This window comes from Aquarana catesbeiana, linkage group LG05 (genome assembly GCF_042186555.1).
Source record: "Aquarana catesbeiana isolate 2022-GZ linkage group LG05, ASM4218655v1, whole genome shotgun sequence".
Taxonomy (NCBI): domain Eukaryota; kingdom Metazoa; phylum Chordata; class Amphibia; order Anura; family Ranidae; genus Aquarana; species Aquarana catesbeiana.
This window is the reverse complement of record NC_133328.1, coordinates 5,037,943-5,062,423: the sequence shown is the minus strand read 5'-3', so window position 1 is coordinate 5,062,423 and position 24,481 is coordinate 5,037,943. Positions and strand designations below refer to the sequence as shown.

The window sequence follows — 24,481 nt, the reverse complement described above, 5'->3', positions numbered from 1 at the left end:
TGAGAAATTCTTTGGTGGATTTGTTACTGTGCTTTACAACATTATCATGTTGAAAGGTCCATTTAATGGATCCACTTTTGGACAGATGGCCTCACATTCTCCTCAAGCACAGTTTGATAATGATGAAGAGCTCATAGTTGACTCAATGATGTAAGCTGTCCAGGCCCTCAAGCAGCAAAGAAACCCCAAACTATAACATTTCCACCACCATGCTTCACAGTTGGTACAATGTATCCTAAAATGATGTCTTTGGTTTGCACCAAACATGTCTATGTGCAGAATCTGCAATTAAACTTTGGAGACTTTTTGTAGCATCATATGGTCTACTCTTTTGTAAATTTGCTGTGCTGGCCAATCCTGGACAATTTAGCAGTAGTAGGAAATCTATGCTACACAGATTATTTTCCTTACAGTGAAATGATTGGGTTCAAATAATTTAGATATTGGCCAGACTTATAGGCATCCACATTTTCTTTCTGAGGACCTTAGAGAGCTCTTTTGATCTTGGTATGATGACACCACAAACATCAATAGTAAAGGGAAGATCTGACCGTTGATATCAGAGTTGAAACATGTTGAAAGAGTTCAAATAAGTTGTGGGCTTATCAACTTCTCCCATCACCGCAAAATCTATATGAAGGTTTTTAAAGCAACATATACACTATATTGCCAAAAGTATGGGGACACCTGCCTTTACACACACATGAACTTTAATGGCATGCCAGTCTTAGTCCGTAGGGTTCAATATTGAGTTGGCCCACCCTTTGCAGCTATAACAGCTTCAACTCTTCTGGGAAGGCCATCAACAAGGTTTAGGAGGGTGTCTATGGGAATGTTTCACCATTCTTCCAGAAGCACATTTGTGAGGTCAGACACTGATGTTGGATGAGAAAGCCTGGCTCGCAGTCTCCGTTCTATATCATGCCATAGGTGTTCTGTCAGGACTCTGTGCAGGCCAGTCAAGTTCCTCCATCCTAAACTCGCTCATCCATGTCTTTATGGAACTTGCTTTGTGCACTGGTGCGCAGTCATGTTGGAACAGGAAGGGGCCGTCCCCAAACTGTTCCCACAAAGTTGGGAGCATGAAATTGTCCAAAATGTCTTGGTATGCTGGCACCTTAAGAGTTCCCTTCACTGGAACTAAGGGGCCAAGCCCAACCCCTGAAAAACAACCCCACACCATAATCCCCCCATCCACCATATAATTTGGACCAGTGCACAAAGCAAGGTCTATAAAGACATGGATGAGCAAGTTTTGGGGTAGAGGAACTTGACTGGCCTACACAGAGTCCTGACCTCAACCCGATAGAACACCTTTGGGATGAATTAGAGTGAGGACTGCGAGCCAGGCCTTCTCATCCAACATCAGTGCCTGACCTCACAAATGCACTTCTGGCGAAATGGTCAAACATTTCCATAGACACCCTCCTAAACCTTGTGGACAGCCTTCCCAGAAGAGTTGAAGCTGTTATAGCTGCAAAGGGTGGGCCAACTCAATATTGAACCCTACGGACTAAGACTGGGATGCCATTAAAGTTCATGTGTGTGTGTAAAGGCAGGCGTCCCAATACTTTTTGTTAATATAGTGTAAGTTTTCTGGTTTATACAACAGTAATACTGGATGCACTGGAGATCTATGCTCATCAAGCCATTTATTGGAAAACTACTTGGGAAGTCACACACGCACATCATTGAATGGTGTGTATAAAAAAATTAAATTAGTTTCTCAATATATTAATCATTATAATTTGCTCTAATTTTTACAGCACAGTCTTTAATATATTGTAGACTTTTTTAGAGTTCAGAATCCAGCTCCTCCTCCATAAAGCCAAATCGGTCCTCGAGAGAGGAAGCTCATTGCAATTAATGCCACCTAGTGGCCATAGACAGTGATAGTTCATCCTACTCATCCTATAGACTCCAGGCTTGTGAGATTAGCATGGAAGTGCCATGGAAGTCTTGGGAATGGCCATACTTTGTAATACTTTATTTTGCTGATTTTCAGCACATGCGATGTATCTTCAAGAGCGTGCCTCTTTCTAGATAAAATAAGGATTGCTAAGAGATTCTATAGTTTATTGAGGATAGACGAGTTACACGAATCTTGCTTGAACGTCAAGGTTCGAAAATGTTCTGATGAATACCATTGAAGTCTGTGGAGGGTAAATCCTGTTATTCATTTCAGGCCATTTGGCAAGTATTTTTCTTTCTCAAACAAAATGCATGAGAATCTAGGAACTGCCATGGGGGCATGCACCAATGCCAAAAAAAAAAGAAAATAAAAAAAGGGAGTTCCTCCTATTGTGAGCCCACCCTTTCATAAAAAAAGAGGTCTGAGTTATCTATTCCTTCAAACTGTTGGCTCTTGTGACTCTGATCAAAGACAAAGGCGTTGCATTGCATTAGATGTTGTTCCTTGTTTTGTTGGTCAACCTACAAAGTTTTTTTCATCCAAATTTTTGGAATTCAGGTATCCCCGGGATTCACCGTGAACACATAGCAGCTGAAAACCTCATCCCTCTAGTTCAATGAACGAAACACTGATTGGGATCCTCGGAAAGTTTTCTCTTTTTATGATTCCTATGAGCTGGGAGGAAGGACCGAAGAGCAATGCACAGAGATCTTGTCCTTCCCATAGGTCAGGGTGAAGTCTGCAGTCTGAAACTTGTTGAAGAGATTTGAGCATGTCTGCAAAATGAAATAAATCCTGTAAACATCAAATGCATAACAATGCTGAATCAAAAGTTAATTCAAGAGTACAACTACTATAATAACATATTTTTAGTTGGAGGCCTGATGGGAATCACATCTACAGTGACTTCCTAACCCGAGCAAGATCCTTGTTTGGTGGAGGAGGAATGAAGAGACAGAGCGTACTTTCGGGCAGGTAAAACAGGGCTATGAAACAGTGATCACAGCCTGCAATACCGCTGGCTGCCAATAGAGGGCAAACCCAAATTTATCTGGCTGGCATGCACAAGGTCCATAAAGCAACCTCTGTCAACTGGTCCTCTGGTAAGGTAATGAGGATTCCTCTTTCTGTCCAGGATTTAGAGACAGTGCCCTTCAGCAAGGGTACTTTCTTTTGCAATTCTTTTTTGAAGCCCTCAGCCCAGCAACTGTTGAGGCACAAGCGGCAACCTCTTGTCTCTTTGGCTATCTCCCAGGGGCAACAGCCCCCCCCCCCCAGAAAACTGGAATCCTTCCTGACAAGGAGAGAACAATCTACTCAGCCTTTCTGCACATTTATCACCTCCCAAGCCACCTTCTGTGTGCCCCTTCCAGGGATTGGCCAGGGCATGAGAAATATTCAGCTGATCATTTGAATCTCCCTCCCTATGTTGTGGAAGCTTCTTCCAGAGGCAGGGGGAAGCAATCAAACACTCAGCTCAGGAATCCTGATCAGACCCAACCAATCAACCACTCCACTCACTACAGTGGAGGAAAAAAAAAACGAAATGTACCCAGAAGCCTAACTAGGAGGGCGATACACACAGTAGACGGTGTACTGATATCCATTATACATGTTTTAAGCAAGCTGGGTTGAAGTGACAAACTGTTCTTTACACAACATGACGTTCCCCATTGAGAACGTCAACGTATGACGAAACGCGTCTGGGAGGGACGTGCTGACGTCACCACGTTGCCATAGTGAGGACGGGAGAGTGTCTGAATTGCCGGCCGCCTCCGTTTTTACTTTCGCTTTTAACCTTTCAAGTTTGTGTAAGTGCTACTTTAATTTTAATAAACCTAGTATTATACAGTATTATGCTATTGGCTCCTTTTCTATCATATGTGCGCCTGAGCCTGGATCCTACTGTGGCAGGACGTATTCTTACCGTTCCCCATAGGAGCTCGTTTGAGATTCGATACATCTGTTTATCCCATCTAGAGATCTGGTAAGCAAGATCTCCTGAAGGTTTGCTGCTGCTTTCTACCTGGTGTTTTTCCATGCATGGTGATTAATCTCTGACTTGATTTACCCCGCTCACTTGGTTTTTCTATCTGGTAAGCAGTTTGTACGGATGATTTGCTGCACCTAGAGGACTCATGTCTTTCCCTGGGTGATCATTACATGCCTATCTTTTCTCCTTTTTCTGGTAAGCAGATCTGGGTGTCATTCACGTTTTTTGGTGTATTTTTTTGTTTCTTTTCATTCCAGTATTTATATTTTGCATGTTTGTCTGACACTTATACAATCACCCCCAGTTGTTATCTCTTACACTGGATTCTTATGATCACATATGATTTTTTTGGGTTAAGATTGAGTGTTGCACCTTTTTTTGTTTTTGAGGTGTTTTACGTATCAGTATTACACTATGTTTGTTTTTTATATTTTTTGCTAAACTCTGTGGACTGTACACACGGGACGAGCGTGTTTATCCTGCCTCCCCTGGACTGATCATCTCAAGGCCCAGGCTGGGTTTAAGCCACTTGCCCCGATTTTGCTTACTTCTGGTAAGCACATTACCGTACTAAGTGTTCCAGATTTGTGTCTTTTTCATCACACATTTACTCTGGAGGAATATCACGTCACTCATTTATGACAAGATCTATTCTTATTTTATAAGGGACTTTTTTTGCACATGGGACTATACTTCACAGTGCTGATTTTCACTATAATTCTTGTTTTTTTTCTTTGTTACAAATTTTATTGTGGTGTGCCTCACTTGTAACCGCAGCTTGCCATATACATTTTTTTCCAAGCGCAGTTTTTTTCTTTTAAATATAGCTAGACAGAACAACTATAGTCTCAGTATATAGTCAGGTGCATTGCCAGAGAACAGCTTCAGTTAGTGTAGTAGGGTGGTGTCCTTTCCTGGAATACACAGAATAGTTCAGTACTCAACACTGGCTCCAAGCCTTCGTACCGATTACCGGAGTGTATGTTGTGAAGAAGGAGCCTACCCTAAACTACCCCTCCTTGCCTGGAACTTCTCCCTGCGCTAAATACTCTCCCTCAGGTTCTTCTCCATATCCATCCACTCACCAGAATCATGCCAAAATGACACAGGGTCCCTTATTGGAAAGGTTTCATCACCCAAGATGGCAGCCAAAGCCTTTCAATAGTTCTGTGTCCAACCAAACTACTTTTCCCTCTCACAGCACTGAAGGAAGTCTCCTAGGCCAGCCATAGTTGGAGCGAGTTTCTTTCCGGCAACCACGGGTTGCAGAAAGGAATTTCGCTCAATTCAACACAGACAGGGGAATCCCTCCTGCAAAGCCATTGTGTTCTCGCGGCGGGTGGAGGAAGCCGTCCCTGCCGGGAGAACATGGTGATTATTGCCAGCGGCTTTAACAGCCGTGCAGATAACTAGACTCGGAGGACTATTATAATAGGTAGATTTTAGAGATGAACCATTTATCCTACCAGCATACCTTTGGAGTATGGGAGGAAACACAAGCACAGGGAGAACATTCAAATTCCATGCAAATTGTGCCCCGACCAGGATTTGAATCATGGACCCCAATGCTGCAAATGCACTAAAAAAAAGTTTACCAGCATGTCTCTTTGACAGAATTCAATCAATAGACATGTGCACTGACAAAAAATTTGTTCATTTTCGTTTCATTCGTTTTTTTGCTTTTTTTCGGAAATTCGAAATTTCAGAAATCCGAAAATTTGGATTTTCACATTTCCGAATTTTTGAATTTCCGAATTTTCCAAATTCCCGAATTTCGAATTTCTGAATTTCGAATTCCGAATTTTCAAATTCCGAATTTTAAAACTTTTAAATTTCCGATTTTTTGAATTTACGAATTTCCAAATTTTCTAATTTTCGAACTTTAAATTCTCGAATTCCGAATTTCCAAATTTTCAAATTCTGAATTTTCAGATTTTCGGAAATTCAGAAATTCGAAAATCCAAAAAAAAAGAAAGAAAACCAGTAAGATTCAAAATAATAACTAATAATAATAACTAACTAATAAGTTTAGGTATTGGAATCTCCTTTAAAAATTTGGTTGTTAGTGAACGTAACAAATACGAATTTATCTGAAGTTACGAATTATCCCAAAAAAATGAATGCCGCATCTAAACTGGAATGGAGCAAATTAATAATAAATAATAATAATAAAAAGGTTTTATTATTATAGTTATTTATTATTATTAGATTGTTACTTTACATTCGTTTAGATACGGCATTCGTTATTTCTTTTTTTTTTTATTGGGAAATCAAACTTTATTAATTAAAGACAGACAAATGAACATCAAGTATTTGACATGTACATATGCTATAAGTACAATCACAGACAGTACACTTGCAAACAGTAGTATTCTATAGTTCTGGCTTGCCAACTTAATAAATGGATCTTTCAGTAATGTTTGCACAGATGTCTTTGGTTACTTTTCCTCTCCTCCACTTCCCAGCCCGCAACTCTTCTGTTTCTGTATCCATATACTATACATATGCAATCGAGTAATCAAGACACTGTTGACAATACACTCGTAGCTCTATGCACAAGTCTCCCCATCCCCCAACCACCTGTCCCATATCCTTGAGTACTTTTGTATACATCCTCTATGCTTATAGATCAATTGTTTGTATGGGAGGGAATTATTAACATCCCTTTTCCAGCTTGATAAGATTAGAGTCGTATTCTGTAACCAATTTTTTGCTATCACTTTTCTGGCCATAAAGAGAACTTCAGAGATAAACGTGGCTTGAAATTTATCAATATCTGTATCCGGGAAAATGCCCAGAATACATAATTTTGGGTCTAGTACAATTGGGGATCCCATTTGATCATGTAGGAATTTAATCACTTGGATCCAATATACCTGAAGGATAGAGCATTCCCAGATTAAATGATAAAATCGGCCTGACTCTTCATCACAGAGAGGGCATGTTGACCTATATGTAGGTTGGAACTTGGCCAATTTATTGGGTGTCAAGCAGTGGCGTCGCTAGGGGATGGCTTTTTGGGGCTATAGCCCCGAATCTGGGGCCCATAGCCCCGAGTCTCTGCAGGGGTCCACAAGGGGAGGGGAGGCTCTCTGGGGACCCTGATGTAAGTGGGAGGCTCTCTGGGGACCCTGATGCAAGGGAGAGGCTCTCTGGGGACCCTGATGCAAGGGAGAGGCTCTCTGGGGACCCTGATGCAAGGGGGGGACTCTCTGGGGACTCTGATGTAAGGAGGGGCTCTCTGGGGACCCTGACATAAGGGGGAGCTCTCTGGGGATATATACACACACACACATGTATACTACTGTATATACATGTGTATGCCCACCCAAGCATATGACTTTCTTTACTACGCTGCTATGGCCTCTAGCCCCAGATCTTTTGTAGACCTAGCAACGCCCCTGGTGTCAGGTAGGCTTGATGAACAATATATATCTGTGTTAATCTATTGGAAAGCTTAGGTGATGTTGTTCTGACGTTTTTTCAAATATTTCATCCCAGTCTGAGACGCTAATAACTCCCATATCTCTTTCCCATCTTGATTTGGCCTTTTGTACTGCTGACGTAATTCTTGGTAGTTTAGTGGAATAGTATAGGTTAGATATCAATTTTTGAGATTCTGATCCCAGAATTATATCCAGAATTTGGGGGTGTCCCAGAGTAAAAGTAATGTCCCTAAATTGAGAGCGTAGTGCATGGCGGAGCTGTAAATACCTGAACATTAATTGATGGGGAATAGAGTATTCTTCTTTTGAGGGATTGAAATGTTTTAGGTCGAGAATTAGTTATTACTTGATGGAGGTCAATTATCCCATATTTAGCCCATATAGTAGGGTCTGGTATTTTTTTAAGTTCTGACAGATGATTGTTAAGCCATAAGGGGGTGTGGGAATGTATATGTCCCATTTTGAGCTTCTTTAGAGCTCTTTCCCATATTTTTTTGATGGTGTAAAAGCATCCCATCATTATAGTGTGAGGTTCTTTTACTAATTTGTCCTCCCCGAAATATAGCCTGAAGTGGAGAAGTTAGAGAGCTTCCAGGACTGCTAGATACTAACATATTATAGCGTTGCATTTCGTTCTTATGGTAATGGTACATATGGGATAACTGTGCCGCTATATAGTGTTCCTGCAGGTCTGGAAGTGAGGTTCCTCCCATATTTGAGGAATTTTTAAGAATATGCCAGTCCAATTTGTGTCGTTGATGTCCCCAACCGAATGAATTCAGTATAGATTCCATTTTTTTTTTTAAATCTTAAGAGGGATGTATAGGGGAGCTTGCCATACCATGTAAAGGATCTTGGGTAAAATAATCATTTTAATGATATTTATTCACCCCATTACCCCTAGGGGCAGTTTGGACCAGGCTTGTGTTTTTGCTTTTAGCATGGCAAACAGCGGTTCCACATTATTAATAACATAGTCCTTTAGGTCCCTTGTAACTAGCACCCCAAGGTATTTAATAATGTTTACCCTAGCTAATGGTAAGTCCGGGTATGTGTGTGTGTGTGTGGGGGGGGGGATGGTCAATGGGGAGTATCTGGGATTTATCCCAGTTTATGCGTAGCCCTGAGAAACTCCCCGTTCTGTCAATAATCTCCAGCGCTGCCTGAAGTGACGGGCCCTGGTCAGCTAGATACACTATAGTGTCGTCTGCGTATAAACCTATTTTTTCTGTGAAATTACCTACCCGTAAACCAACTATTTCTGTTGCTGCTCTTATGGCTATAGCCAAAGTTCAGATGCCAATGCATACAGTAGTGGGGAGAGAGGACACCCCTGGCGCGTACCTCTTTCAAGGGAAAATTGCCCAGACAACCATCCATTTACAAAGACTCGTGCTTTTGGTAATTGATATAATATTTGCACCCACTTAATAAAATTTGGCCCAAATCCGAATTCTTGTAAACATTCCCATAAAAATGGCCATTCCACCGAGTCCAAGGCCTTGGCGGTATCCAAAGCCACTATTACTCTAGTTCCGTGGTTATCATGGTGTGCTTGAAGATTTAAAAATAACCTCCTAATATTCATGGCCGTGTTTTTCCCGGGCATGAAGCCAGTTTGATCAGGGTGTATTAATGAAAGTATAACTTTGTTAGGACGGGAGGCCAGAATTTTAGCAAGTAGTTTGATATCTACTTGAAGTAAAGATATGGGACGGTATGACTCGGGTAAACGGGGATCCTTCCCTGGTTTGGGCAAAACTATTATTTGTGCCTCCTGCATGGAGGGGGGAGTGTTCCATTATCAAATATGTTTTGATAGAGTTGTTTTAATTTAGGAATAAGAATTTCTGAGAATGTAGTATAGAATTCTAATGGTAGGCCATCTAGGCCAGGAGCTTTGGATTTAGACAGCTGGGACATTGCTTCTAAGATATCGTCTTGAGTTATAGGGGCTTCGAGCATCCTAACCTGATCTTAGTCTGATATGGTGTGATAAACTACTGGAGGAGCCAATTTGTACTGGTCTATCTAATGTCGGATTCATGGTCTGGTTAAAATCTCCCATCCACACTGCCGGGGCCGTCGGGTTCTCAAATGCCAACCCTTTCAAGACTACTTCTGACGTAAATAGGGGGGGAGGGGGGGACATAACTTGCCAGTACTAGTAATGGATTTCCTCCAATGATAGCATTCAGAAACAAATATCTTCCCTGCTGGTCCGACTCCAATGCCACCAACTCAAAGGGAACTTTTTTAGCAATTAGTAGCGACACTCCCCCTAGACTGATTAGTGTGTGTGCTATGATACACCCAACCCACCCATGGTCGTTTTAACGCCACCTGTAAGTGACCTCTAATGTGGGTTTCCACTAATGTGATAATATCAGCTTTTTGTGACTTAAGAAATGCTAGGGCAGTGGTGCGCTTAACCACATCACGCAAGCCTTGCACGTTCCACGTTAAAAATGTAAGATCAGTCATATTACCCCCAGACTTTGTTTAACATTGAGGCCGAACCAGCAAGGCAGGAGATATCTACTACCCTTCCAACTTCCCCCACTCTTTTCTGCCGTATACTATATAGTCCAGTAGTATGTACAAGTTGCATGTCTGTACTTGTGTTATCTTCCTCAGTGCTGACTTTCCCAGAACAAAAACAACAAACCCAATGAACATAACCCGTCCCACCCAGCTGCACATCTCCCCAACTTGATGTGAGCATACATTCCCGAACTATCAACACGGAATTTAACATCCCGCGGTTCCGTCCCGCTGGAGGCACACTTCTTATCATGAGTAACGTCATTTCAATATGGTGAACGACCATTGTTATGGGAGCGACAAATCCACTGTCAATTGTGGAGCGAGGTGAAAAGAGGGGGTACGAAAAGACCACCGAGTACCCTTAATGGTTGCTCCCTGCACTTCTTATAAATAACTAGGCATGTGCAATTCGTTTCGTTCCGAATTTGTTTTTTAACGAATTTCGACAAATTAGTTAATTCTGGAATATCCGAATTAACGAAAACCCGTTTAATGAATTTTTTTCCGAATGATCGTAAATTCGGGCATTCATACATTCGCAATTTACAAATGTACATTCGTTCATTCGTACATTCGTACATTAGTAAATTAGTGAATTCGTAAATTTGTAAATTCAAAAATTTCGGAAATCTGAAATAATAGTTAAGTAACAATAACTTAACTATTAGTAATTACTAGTAACTTTTAAATTATAGGTATTGTAATTTCCTTTCAAATTTGGCTGTTAGTGAACGTAACACATACAAATTTATCCGAAGTTATGAATGATCCGAAAAAAACGAATGGAACGTAATGAATTGATAATAATAAATAACAATAATAATAGTAACAACGTTTTATTATTATTATTTATTATTAATTTGTTCCGTTCCATTTGTTTAGATGCAGCATTCGTTTTGGATAATTCGTAACTTCGGATAAATTCGTATTTGTTACGTTCACTGACAGTCAAATTTGAAAGGTAATTACAATACCTATAATTTAATAGTTAGTTACTATTTCAGATTTGTGAATTTTCGGGTTTTTGGATTTTCAAACTTCGAATTTACAAATTTCCGAATTTTCTCATTTACAATTGTACGATTTTACGAATTTACGAATGTACGAATTTACAAATGAACAAATGTAAAAATGTACGAATGAACGAATGTACGAATGAACGAATGTTCGAATGTACGAATGAACGCATTTACGAAATTACAAATGAACGAATTTACGAATCACAATCGTAACGAATGACCCGAAAAACGAAAAAAAATATTAAACTAATGAAACAAAAACGAAAATGAACAAATTTTTTGGCTGTGCACATGTCTATAAATAACTGTGCAATATTTATAGCCAAAGTCTAATGCCGCGTACACACGGTCGGACTTTTCGTCTACAAAAGTCCAACGGACGCTGACGGACTAAAGCTGGCTGGTAATCCGATCGTGTGTGGGCTTCTCCGGACTTTCAACGGACTTTTTTAGCCTCAAATCCGACGGACTTTAGATTTGAAACATGCTTCAAATCTTTACGTTGTAAGTACGACGGACCCCGAAATCCGCTCGTCTGTGTGCTAGTCCGACGGACAAAAACCCATGCTAGGGCAGCTATTGGCTACTGGCTATGAACTTCCTTATTTTAGTCCGGTGTACGTCATCACGTACGAATCCGTCGGACTTTTGTGTGGTCGTGTGTAGGCAAGTCCGTTCGTAAGAAAGTCTGCCGCAAGTCCGCCGAAGGTACGTCGGAAGTCTGTTGGACAGGCTGTCGGACTTTTGTAGACGAAAAGTCCGACCGTGTGTACGCGGCATAAGTCTGTAGAGTGCTATAGAAAACATTCCAATAGTTGTATAAAGTATATTATTTGCAGGTTTCCTACATACCGTAGAACAGGTTTGTAATATACGGCAAGTAAGATAAGACGCAGTCCATACTGTGTTAAGCCTGTGATGTAGAGGGGACTATGGATCAACCCATGGGGAATAAGCAGTCATAAACCATCCTGGGGGATCCCCTTTCGGTATACACGGAAAGTTTCTGTATCACCCGTGTCATTTCCCCTCCGCACAGAAGCACGCTCCCAGCAAGGAAAGGGTAAAGCCAGGGAGGCTAATTCACAATTCCCCATATTATAACAAAAACTGGTATCCAGACTCAGTCCTTACTCACTGGGATTGAGTAACTTTGCCAGCATTAGGCAGGACGACCTCTCTGATCCAGCCATGCTGTAACCGCGGCTGGATCCTCAAAAAATTGCGCTCGTCCGTCTTCCTCTACTCGCAGTCTAGCGGGAAAAAGCATCCCATTATTTGAGGTGAAGGGCTCTCAGGCGACGCTTCACCTCTTGAAATTGTGCCCTTTTCCTCTGTACCTTATTTGAGAAATCCGGGAATACCGCGATCTGGCTGTTCCCTAGCTGAATGTTCCCTTTCTCACGAGTAAGCCTCAGTATTTTGTCTCTGTCCCGGAAATTTAGAAACTTGGCTATAAATGTGCGAGGAGGCGCTCCGGGTGGTGGGGGCCGCGCTGGAATGCGGTGTGCCCTCTCCACAGCAAACATCACGGAGAAGGCTTCCCGTCTATAGTTTTTGAGCAGGAGAGATTCCAGATAGGCTATTGGATCCACGCCTTCCTCCTTTTCTGGCAATCCTATAAACCGGAGATTACACCGCCTTAAGCGGTTCTCCGTGTTGTCTTGGTGGGCGTGCAATTGCTGTATCTGCCGCTGTAAATCTTCTGTAGTGTTCCTCATGGGGTGTAGGATGTCTTCTGCATTGCCTATTCTGGTTTCAGCCTCCGTAACCCTGTCCTTTAACTTGGAGAAGTCCTGCCGCATAAGAGAGATGTCTTGCAAAGCCGCAATAGCGTCCAGCACCTTAGCCGCGTCGGACGCTTGGGGCTCAGGACCCGCACACGTGTCGGCGCCATCTTCCTGCTGCATGTCTTTATCTTGACGGCGATATTGTGCCAGCTTGTCGGCTGTCCCGGTCGCCCGTTTCGGAGGAGACATTCTCCCTGTGCTCCTGGGGTGTAGGAGATGAGTTTGGAATATTTCCTGACCCGAATTTCAACTGCAGGATCTCTAACAGGAGTTTGAATGCAGGGAGCTCTCTCTACCCACGTCCCACTCCATTGCTTGCCAGGCCACGCCCCTGGCATTCGTTATTTCAGATAATTCGTTCAAATACGTTAACTAATTTGAAAAGGAATTCCAATACTTATAATTTAATATTTATTATTTCAGATTTTCGGGTTTTCGAATTTTCATTCTTTTAACTGTTGATTATCGTTATTTTTGGATTTTCAAATTTCCAAATTTTTGTTTGAGTTTCCTCATTTCGAATTTCCGAAATTTCAAAATTCCGAAAATTCCGAAATTTGAAAATTCGGAAAATCGAAATTCGGAAATTTGAAATTCGGAAATTCGGAAATTTGAAATTGAATTTCTGAATTTCCAATTTCCGAAATTTCCAATTTCCGAATTTCGAATTTCCGAATTTCGAATTTCCGAATTTTCAAATTTCGGAATTTTCGGAATTTTGAAATTTAGGAAATTCGAAATGAGGAAACTCAAACAAAAATTTGGAAATTTGAAAATCCAAAAATAACGATAATCAACAGTTAAAAGAATGAAATTTGGAAATTCGAAATTGAAAAATTCGGAAATTCAGAAATTAACGAATTTGTCAAAATTCGTTGAAAAACTAATTCGGAACTAAACGAATTGCATATGTCTATCAATCAAACTACTTCTGTCGAACAAAGATGGCCCCTGCTGAACCAATAGAATTTCAATCAGTCTACGGCCAGCTTTCCTCTTCTGAACTGTCCTTTAAAGGGGTAGTAAACTTTGAGGGGGGCAAAAACAAACCTCTCCCTGCAAAGTAAAGGCATAATGTGCTAGTATGCATCTCATGCTAGTACATTATGAAAGACTTTCCTTGAAATGAAGGCCTCCATTGGCACGCTGTCACTGCTACAAAGGCTTCCATCTTCACCTGGTCTTCCTTCCCGGGTTTGCAGCTGCAGCCGTTATAATGGCCAAACCGTAAAGACATCTCAGCCACAGCACCAGGCTCTGAAAGAAAGGCACACGTATGCTGCGTCGGTGACGTCACCAGCTGCTGCTCACTAGAATATCTCCTAAACGGTGCAGGAGATATTCATTTTATCTAGAGGTAAGCTTTATTATAAGCTTGCTTGTAGGTAAAAATAAAAAAAGAGTTTACTACTAATTTAAAGGAGAAGTCCAGCCTGAGCCCATTTGGCTGGGCTCCTCCTATGGGTCACAGGAGTGCAATTCGTTTTGCACTCCTGTGACCCGTTTTCAGCGCAGAGCGGTCTGAAGTCCACTCTCTGCCGACGTCACACAGATCAGTCCAGGCACCGCGTCATCACGACAATAAAGTCTGGTGCCAGGACTGATGGCAGGGCCATCTTACTGAGCGGGCACCCCTGGGCACTGCCTGGGGGCCCCACATTCACCTGGGGCCCCATCAGAGCCAGACAAATAGCACTAGCAGTGGGGCAAGGGACTCCAACATGCGGCAGCATCTTTGGTTCTGCCTGCCAGCTGGGCTGTCACCACCTCTCCTGAGCCTTCCTGAGTGACTGAGCGAGCTAAGGCAGAGGGGGGCTCCGAAGCTCAAGTGCCGATGATGAGCGGGTCTGAGGAGAAGAAACTATGCTGCCCCTCCCCCCTCGAACCGTGGCGCTGCTGTCAGAAGAGGGTTCTATTTCTTGCCTATCCCCCTCCTCCTGTCAGCAGTGGGGAGAGCGGCTGTGTCTTCGGAGAGAGCAGCTGCAGTCTTTTCTCCCCCCTGTCCTCCTCATGCTGCTGTACTCGGGAGCGGAGCCCTCTCCTTCCTATTGGCCAAAATAAAAAGGAGCACAAAGGAGGATCATGGGACATGTAGTCCTGAGGACTGACAAGCCCCAGCAATCCTAAAAGGGAAACTGCAGCCCCCAGCATGCCCAGTTGAAGATTAAGGGAGAGAGAGCCAGTATGTAGGTGGTAAGTGACACGCTGAATCTGGAGGCAGGTCACGGTTGCAAGTGACACGCTGAATCTGGTGACAAGGGACCGGTGGCAAGTGACACGCTTAATCTTGTGGCAGGGGATGGGTGGCAAGCGACACGCTGTAAAGTACAAATATTGTAATTTCATTCTTGAGAGTAAGTGCGTAAATTGGAGCAAGCTTGTAGGGGCCCCATAGCATTACTTTGCCCAGGGGCCCATGATGCTATGAAGATGGCCCTGACTGATGTCTCAGCCGCTCTCCGCCCCTTCCAGAGCCCAGCGCTCCAGGGAGCGTGGAGGAGGATTGCAGGAGAGCTGTTGACTGACAGGCAGCATCTCTCCGCTCGGGGAGGTGAGAGAACCGAGCCATCATGGTGTTCGGCGTCTCGGTTCTCAGTGAAGAGGCAGGGGGGGGGGGACAGTAAATATAAATAAAAATAACCCATACTTCTCTTTTAATAACCACAGAGGACCTTGAGATACAAGGGAAGTCTACGATTGGAGAGTAGCAACTGAATGGAAAGGTTGCACACACATGGTAGAAGATAGGGAAGTCATTTGCAGGTAGTTGTCCAGATACCATGCCCTGTTTAAGATGTTCAGAAATATTGGCACGGGGCAGTTTGGTACCCTTGGATCAGTTTTGAGTCAAATTACCTGTTGTACAAATGCGTTTATTATATTTGTATCCACGGGGATTGAACTTTGCATGTAGACCCTCATTGCAATGAAGCCTGTAAAGATAAAATGAGAACAGTGATAATGGCAAAAATACATTGGGGTTTATTTATTAAGACTGGAGAGTGCAAAATCTGGTACAGCTGTACATAGAAACCAATCCGCTTCCAGTAGGGTTGCCGCCTCATCCCTTTAAACCCCGAACACATATGAATTACACGGGTTCTGAGGCTAATTAAATGCAGATAAGACAACAAGTGAGTTTAATTACCACCTTAATCAGCCACAGAACCCGTGTAATTATTATGTGCTCGGGTTTAAAGGGTTGAGGTGGCAACTCTAGCTTCCAGGTTGATTGTCAAAGCTGAACAGGATTGAAGTTGGAAGCTGAATGGTTAAGTGATTGGTGATTGCGTTTTTCTCTTTTATGGTTGGCCTATCGGTTAGGTGATGTTCTAGAAACAAAGGGATTGATTTACTAAAACTGGAGAGTGCCTAATCTGGAGCAGCTGTGCATGGTAGCCAATCAGCTTCCAGGTTTATTGTCAAAGCCTAATGGAACAAGCCGAAGTTTGAAGCTGATTGACTACCATGCACAGATGCACCAGAGTTTGCACTCTCCAGTTTTGGCAGTGGCGGCCACTCATGCAGGGCGCATGGGCGCCGCCCCCCCCCAATCCATGCGTCCGACCCCCTAATCTACATGCGGGGCACCGGATGCATGAATTTCAAGGTTTGCTCTAATTGCCTTAAAAAAAGGGTGGGCTCAAGGCGCAGAGCACTGTGAGCCCACCCACTTGTGTGACAATTTGCTCGATTGCACTCTATCATACCTGCTTCTAGAACAGATTGCATAGCTAATGTCTACAAAAGCCAATGCAGGGATGGCTTCCTCCACAGGGAAACTTGGAGCATGTGCAGTGGTAATGCTAAAAAAAGTAGGATCGGCTATAACAGCGCTTCCATTCTGAACAAGGAAGTACAGTGGAACCTTGGTTTACGAGTAACGCGGTTAACGTGCGTTTTGAAAGACGAGCAACTTTTTTTTTTTTTAATTCTGACTTGATTTGCGAGTGTTGTCTCTCAAAAGGAGCAGAATTCAAGCTAATGGGCGGTGCAGTACCGCATTTGGCCAGAGGTGCGGGGGGCACTGGGGAGACTCAGGAATGGTTCAGAGCCGTTCGGAGACATTCGGAAATACTCGGAATGACTCGGAAACACTCAGAAATACTCCGTTCCCGAGTGTTTCCAAGCCTTTTCGAGGCTTTCCGAGCTGTCCCCGAGTATTTCCGAGGCTCTCCGGTGCCCCCCCCCACCTCTGGCCACATGCAGTATTGCATGTAATAGAAGTCAATGCGGAACGAATTATATTCTCCTGGAACGGATTATACTCATAATCCAAGGTTCCACTGTAGATGGAAATGACGGGATCAGCTGGGTAGTTACTATCTATGATGATAGTAATGAAAGAAATTGTAAGCACACAGTAAAACCAATTAATTTAGGAGCAAACGGCAAAAAAAAGAAAAAAAATGTTGGGATTCACTGACACTTTAAATATTACTGAAGCTTTATGAACCACGGCCGTTGTTTATTTTCTGTATGTTTATAATAATAATTAACCACTTAAGGACTGAGCCTCTTTTTTTAGATTTGTTGTTTACAAGTTAAAAGCAGTTTCTTTTGCTAGAAAATTACTTAGGACTCAATGGGCGGCACAGTGGTGCAGTGGGTAGCACTCTCGCCTTGCAGTAAGAAGGGTTGCTGGTTCAAATCCCGACCACGACACTACCTGCCTGGAGTTTGCATGTTCTCCCTGTGTCTGCGTGGGTTTCCTCCGGGTACTCCGGTTTCCTCCCACACTCCAAAGACATGCTGGTAGGTTAATTGGATCCAGTCTAAATTGGCCCTAGTATAGGTATGAATGTGAGTTAGGGACCTTAGATTGTAAGCTCCTTGAGGGTATAGGGACTGATGTGAATGTATAATATATATATATATATGTAAAGCGCTGTGTAAATTGACGGCGCTATATAAGTACCTGAAATAAATAATAAATAAATAGCAGAAGAAGCTGTGGATAAAGATGTAGACTCACTTGCAGTTTTATTTGTGGACTCCATAGTGGTTACATTTTCAGACTGAGTTGTGGTTAAAGCTGTGGACTCAGTAGAGGTTAAAGTTGAGGACTCGGTAGCTTTTAAAGTTCCAGACTCAGTCTCAGTTGAAGTTGTAGACTCATTTGTGGTTAAATCTGTGGAAGAAGCTGTTGTCTCAGTAGCTGTTAAACTACTTGTGGATTCAGTAGTAGCTAAAGCTGTGGACACAGTAACTTTTGAAGTTGCAGACTCAGTTGTGGTTAAAGCTGTGGAATCCATAGCTGTTACAGTTGCAGACTCAGCTGTGGATAAAGGTGTGGACTCATTAGAGGTTAAAGTTGTGGAGTCGGTAGCTTTTAAAGTTGCAGACTCAGTATTGGGTAAAGTTATGGACCCAGTAGCATTTGAAACTGTGGATAAAGTACCAGTTACAGTTGTTGACTCCGTAGTGGTTACAATTTCAGACTGAGTTGTGGTACTAGCTGTGGACTCAGTAGCTGTTAAAGTGGCAGACTCAGTTGTGGCTAAAGTTGTGGACTCAGTAGTGGGTAAAGTTGTAGAATCATTTGTGGGTAAAGCTGTGGATGCAGTAGTGGTTAAAGTTGCAGGATCAGTTGTGGGGATAGTTGTGGACTCAGTTGTGGGTAAAGCTGTGGAGTCAGAAGCTGTTAAAGTTGTGGGCTCAGTTGTGGTTAAAGTTTCAGACTCAGTAGCTGTTATACTTGCAGACTCAGTTGTGGGTAAAGCTGTGGAATCAGTAACAGTTGAGGTTGTGGACTCAGTAGCGGTTAAAGCACTGGGTTCAGTTGTGGTTAAAGTTGCCGACTCAGTTGTGGCTGAAGTTGTGGACTTGGAAGCTGTTAAAGTTGCAAACTCAGTTGTGGGTAAAGCAGTGGAATCAGTAACAGTTAAAATTGTGGACCCCTTTGTGGGTAAAGCTGTAGACCCAGTAGAGGTTAAAGTTGTAGATTCAGATGCGCTTAAGGCTGTGGACTCAGTAGCTGTTAAAGTTGAAGACTCATTTGTGGTTAAAGCTGAGGACTCAACAGCAGAAGAAGCTGTGGACTCAGTTGTGGATAAAGATGTAGCTTCAGTTTCAGTTATAGTTGTGGACTCCATAGTGGTTACATTTTCAGACTGAGTTGTGGTTAAAGCTGTGGACTCAGTAGAGGTTAAAGTTGAGGATTCGGTAGCTTTTAAAGTTCCAGACTCAGTCTCAGTTGAAGTTGTAGACTCATTTGTAGTTAAATCGGTGGAAGAAGCTGTGGTCTCAGTAGCTGTTAAACTACTTGTGGACTCAGTAGTAGCTAAAGCTGTGGACACAGTAACTTTTGAAGTTGCAGACTGAGTTATGGCTAAAGTAGAAGACTCATTTGTGGGTAAAGCTGTAGCTGTCAAAGTTGCAGCCTCAGTTGTGGATAAAGGTGTAGACTCGGTTATGGATAAAGCTGTGGACTCAGTAGAGGTTAAAGTTGCGAACTCGGTAGCCTTTAAAGTTGCAGACTCAGTAGAGCTTAAAGTTGCAGGCTCAGTAACAGTTAAAGTTGCAGACTCAGTAGTGATTGAAGCTGTGGACTCAGTAGCATATGAAGTTGCAGACTCACTAGTGGGTAAAGTTGTGGTCTCAGTACCAGTTACAGTTGTGGGCTCCGTAGTGGGTAAACTTTCTGACTGAGTTATGGATAAATCGGCAGACTCAGTAGTAGTTGAAGCTGTGGACTCAACTGTGGATAAAGCTGTAGCAGTTACAGTTGTGGACTCCATAGTGGTTAAAGTTTCAGACTGAGTTGTGGGTAAAGCTGTGGACTCAGAAGCAGTTAAAGTTGCAGATTCACTTGTGGTTAGAGTTGTGGACTCAGTAGTGGTGTAAGCTGAGGACTCAGTAGTAGTTAAAGTTGTGGTGGATTCAGTAAGAGGTAAAGTTGTGGACTCAGTAGTGGTTAAAGTTAGAGACTCAGTAGTTAAAACTGTGGACTCAGTAGCGGTTAAAGTTGCAGAATCAGATGTGGGTGATTCTGTGGACTCATGAGCAGTTACAGTTGCAGATCCAGTGGGCGTTAAAGTAGTGGACTCAGTAGTGGTTAAAGTTGCAGATTCAGTTGTAAAAGCTGTGGACTCAGTAGTAGCAATTAAAGTTGCAAACTCTGAAACTTTTAAAGTTGCAGACTCAGTAGCACTTAAAGTTGTGGTGAACTCAGTAACAGGTAAACCTGTGGGCTCAGTAGTGGTTAAAGTAGTGGATTCATTAGCTGTTAAAGTTGCAGAATGAGATGTGGGTGATGCTGTAGACTCAGGAGCTGTTACAATTGCAGACCCAGTGGCCATTAATGTAGTGGACTCAGTAGTGGGTAAAGTTGAAGAAACATTTGTGGGTAAAGCTGTGGATGCAGTGGCGGTTAAAGTTGTGGACTCTGTAGTGGTTAAAGCTATGGACTCAGTAGTGATTAAAGTTGTGGATGCAGTGGCAGTTAAAGTTGTGGACTCTGTAGCGGTTAAAGTTGCAGACTCAGTAGCGGTTAAAGCTGTAGACTCAGTAATGGTTAAAGTTGCAGACTCAGTAATGGGTAAAGTTGCAGACTCAGCAATGGTTAAAGTTGCAGACTCAGTAGTGGTTAAAGCTTTGGACTCGGTAGTGGTTAAAATAGCAGACTCAGTAGCGGTTAAAGTTTCAGACTCAGTAGCGCTTAAAGCTGTGGACTCAGTAGAGGTTAAAGTTGCAGACTCAGTAGCGATTAAAGTTGTGGACTCAGTAGCGGTTAAAGTTGTGGACTCAGTAGTGGTTAAAGCTGTGGACTCAGGAGTGATTAAAGTTGTGGATGCAGTGGCAGTTAAAGTTGTGGACTCTGTAGTGATTAAAGTTGAAGACTCAGTAGTGGGTAAAGTTGCAGACTCAGTAGCGGTTAAAGTTGCAGACTCAGTAGCGGGTAAAGCTGTGGACTCAGTATTGGTTAAAGTTGCAGACTCAGTAATGGTTAAAGTTGCAGAATCAGTAGCGGTTAAAGCTATGGACTCAGTAGTGGTTAAAGTTGCAGACTCAGTAATGGTTAAAGTTGCAGACTCAGTAGTGGTTAAAGTTGTGGACACAGTACTGGTTAAAGTTGCAGACTCAGTAGCGATTAAAGTTGCAGGCTCAGTAGTGGGTAAAGTTGTGGACTCAGTAGTGGTTAAAGCTATGGACTCAGTAGTGTCTAAAGATGCAGACTCAGTAGCAGTTAAAGTTGTAGACTCAGTATTGGGTAAAGTTACGGACCCAGTTGTGGTTAAATCTGTGCACTCAGTAATGGCTGAAGCTGTGGACTCAACAGTGGCTGAAGCTGTGGACTCGGTAGCTTTTAAAGTTGTAGACTCAGTAGCACTTAAAGTTGTGATGGACTCAGTAACAGGTAAAGCTGTGGACTCAGTAGTGGTTAAAGTTTCAGACTCAGTTGTGGGTAAACCTGTGGACTCAGTAGCGGTTAAAGTTGCAGAATCAGATGTGGGTGATGCTGTGGACTCATGAGCAGTTACAGTTGCAGATCCAGTGGGCGTTAAAGTAGTGGACTCAGTAGTGGTTAAAATAGCAGACTCAGTAGCGGTTAAAGTTGCAGACTCAGTAGCGCTTAAAGCTGTGGACTCAGTAGCGGGTAAAGCTGTGGACTCAGTAATGGTTAAAGTTGCAGACTCAGTAATGGTTAAAGTTGCAGAATCAGTAGCGGTTAAAGCTATGGACTCAGTAGTGGTTAAAGTTGCAGACTCAGTAATGGTTAAAGTTGCAGACTCAGTAGTGGTTAAAGTTGTGGACTCAGTAGCGGTTAAAGTTGCAGACTCAGTAGCGGTTAAAGTTGTGGACTCAGTAGTGGTTAAAGCTGTGGACACAGTAGTGGTTAAAGTTGCAGACTCAGTAGCGATTAAAGTTGCAGACTCAGTAGTGGGTAAAGTTGTGGACTCAGTAGTGGTTAAAGCTATGGACTCAGTAGTGTCTAAAGATGCAGACTCAGTAGCAGTTAAAGTTGTGGACTCAGTAGCGGTTAAAGTTGTGGACTCAGTATTGGTTAAAGCTGTGGACTCAGTAGTGATTAAAGTTGTGGATGCAGTGGCAGTTAAAGTTGTAGACTCTGTAGTGGTTAAAGTTGAAGACTCAGTAGCAGATAAAGTTGCAGACTCAGTAGCGGTTAAAGTTGCAGACTCAGTAGCGGGTAAAGCTGTGGACTCAGTAATGGTTAAAGTTGCAGACTCAGTAGCGGTTAAAGTTGCAGACTCAGTAGCGGTTAAAGCTGTGGACTCAGTAGCGGTTAAAGCCGTGGACTCAGTAATGGTTAAAGTTGGAGACTCAGTAGCGGTTAAAGCTGTGGACTCAGTAATGGTTAAAGTTGCAGACTCAGTAGCGGTTAAAGTTGCAGACTCAGTAGCGGTTAAAGCTGTGGACTCAGTAGCGGTTAAAGCTGTGGACTCAGTAATGGTTAAAGTTGGAGACTCAGTAGTGGTTAAAGCTGTGGACTCAGTAATGGTTAAAGTTGCAGACTCAGTAGCGGTGAAAGCTGTGGACTCAGTAGCAGTTAAAGTTGTGGACTCAGTAGTGGTTAAAGCTGTGGACTCAGTAATGGTTAAAGTTGCAGACTCAGTAGCGGTTAAAGTTGTGGACTCAGTAGCAGTTAAAGTTGTGGACTCAGTAGTGGTTAAAGCTGTGGACTCAGTAGTGGTTAAAGTTGCAGACTCAGTAGCGGTTAAAGTTTCCGACTCAGTAGTGGGTAAAGTTGTGGTCTCAGTACCAGTTACAGTTGTGGGCTCCGTAGTGGGTAAACTTTCTGACTGAGTTATGGATAAATCGGCAGACTCAGTAGTAGTTGAAGCTGTGGACTCAACTGTGGATAAAGCTGTAGCAGTTACAGTTGTGGACTCCATAGTGGTTAAAGTTTCAGACTGAGTTGTGGGTAAAGCTGTGGACTCAGAAGCAGTTAAAGTTGCAGATTCACTTGTGGTTAGAGTTGTGGACTCAGTAGTGGTGTAAGCTGAGGACTCAGTAGTAGTTAAAGTTGTGGTGGATTCAGTAAGAGGTAAAGTTGTGGACTCAGTAGTGGTTAAAGTTAGAGACTCAGTAGTTAAAACTGTGGACTCAGTAGCGGTTAAAGTTGCAGAATCAGATGTGGGTGATTCTGTGGACTCATGAGCAGTTACAGTTGCAGATCCAGTGGGCGTTAAAGTAGTGGACTCAGTAGTGGTTAAAGTTGCAGATTCAGTTGTAAAAGCTGTGGACTCAGTAGTAGCAATTAAAGTTGCAAACTCTGAAACTTTTAAAGTTGCAGACTCAGTAGCACTTAAAGTTGTGGTGAACTCAGTAACAGGTAAACCTGTGGGCTCAGTAGTGGTTAAAGTAGTGGATTCATTAGCTGTTAAAGTTGCAGAATGAGATGTGGGTGATGCTGTAGACTCAGGAGCTGTTACAATTGCAGACCCAGTGGCCATTAATGTAGTGGACTCAGTAGTGGGTAAAGTTGAAGAAACATTTGTGGGTAAAGCTGTGGATGCAGTGGCGGTTAAAGTTGTGGACTCTGTAGTGGTTAAAGCTATGGACTCAGTAGTGATTAAAGTTGTGGATGCAGTGGCAGTTAAAGTTGTGGACTCTGTAGCGGTTAAAGTTGCAGACTCAGTAGCGGTTAAAGCTGTAGACTCAGTAATGGTTAAAGTTGCAGACTCAGTAATGGGTAAAGTTGCAGACTCAGCAATGGTTAAAGTTGCAGACTCAGTAGTGGTTAAAGCTTTGGACTCGGTAGTGGTTAAAATAGCAGACTCAGTAGCGGTTAAAGTTTCAGACTCAGTAGCGCTTAAAGCTGTGGACTCAGTAGAGGTTAAAGTTGCAGACTCAGTAGCGATTAAAGTTGTGGACTCAGTAGCGGTTAAAGTTGTGGACTCAGTAGTGGTTAAAGCTGTGGACTCAGGAGTGATTAAAGTTGTGGATGCAGTGGCAGTTAAAGTTGTGGACTCTGTAGTGATTAAAGTTGAAGACTCAGTAGTGGGTAAAGTTGCAGACTCAGTAGCGGTTAAAGTTGCAGACTCAGTAGCGGGTAAAGCTGTGGACTCAGTATTGGTTAAAGTTGCAGACTCAGTAATGGTTAAAGTTGCAGAATCAGTAGCGGTTAAAGCTATGGACTCAGTAGTGGTTAAAGTTGCAGACTCAGTAATGGTTAAAGTTGCAGACTCAGTAGTGGTTAAAGTTGTGGACACAGTACTGGTTAAAGTTGCAGACTCAGTAGCGATTAAAGTTGCAGGCTCAGTAGTGGGTAAAGTTGTGGACTCAGTAGTGGTTAAAGCTATGGACTCAGTAGTGTCTAAAGATGCAGACTCAGTAGCAGTTAAAGTTGTAGACTCAGTATTGGGTAAAGTTACGGACCCAGTTGTGGTTAAATCTGTGCACTCAGTAATGGCTGAAGCTGTGGACTCAACAGTGGCTGAAGCTGTGGACTCGGTAGCTTTTAAAGTTGTAGACTCAGTAGCACTTAAAGTTGTGATGGACTCAGTAACAGGTAAAGCTGTGGACTCAGTAGTGGTTAAAGTTTCAGACTCAGTTGTGGGTAAACCTGTGGACTCAGTAGCGGTTAAAGTTGCAGAATCAGATGTGGGTGATGCTGTGGACTCATGAGCAGTTACAGTTGCAGATCCAGTGGGCGTTAAAGTAGTGGACTCAGTAGTGGTTAAAATAGCAGACTCAGTAGCGGTTAAAGTTGCAGACTCAGTAGCGCTTAAAGCTGTGGACTCAGTAGCGGGTAAAGCTGTGGACTCAGTAATGGTTAAAGTTGCAGACTCAGTAATGGTTAAAGTTGC

The 24,481-nt window shown here is 42.8% G+C and overlaps 1 protein-coding gene across 1 annotated transcript; it reads right to left on the bottom strand.

Moving 5' to 3' along the window:
• Positions 1 to 1,635: 1,635 nt before the first annotated feature.
• Positions 1,636 to 23,125, bottom strand: LOC141145747 (uncharacterized). Its single transcript, XM_073632628.1, has 4 exons — positions 22,432 to 23,125; positions 17,683 to 21,384; positions 15,564 to 15,640; positions 1,636 to 2,688 (listed from the first exon to the last, which is right to left on the bottom strand). The coding sequence occupies exons 1-4, from the start codon at positions 23,123 to 23,125 to the stop codon at positions 2,581 to 2,583; spliced, it is 4,581 nt and encodes a 1,526-aa protein (XP_073488729.1). The 3' UTR covers positions 1,636 to 2,580.
• Between the last annotated feature and the right edge of the window lie 1,356 nt (positions 23,126 to 24,481).

What these genes read in the sequence shown, in the direction of transcription:
- LOC141145747 (XM_073632628.1), bottom strand. Translation starts at nt 23,125, where the DNA reads ATGGCCACTGGGTCTGCAATTGTAACAGCTCCTGAGTCTACAGCATCA. An exon ending in GGAGCCCACAACTGTAACTG is followed by an intron (nt 21,385 to 22,431) that starts GTACTGAGACCA and finishes CTGAGTCCATAG; the next exon opens with CTTTAACCGCTACTGATTCT. An exon ending in GTCCACAAATAAAACTGCAA is followed by an intron (nt 15,641 to 17,682) that starts GTGAGTCTACAT and finishes TTATCTTTACAG; the next exon opens with GCTTCATTGCAATGAGGGTC.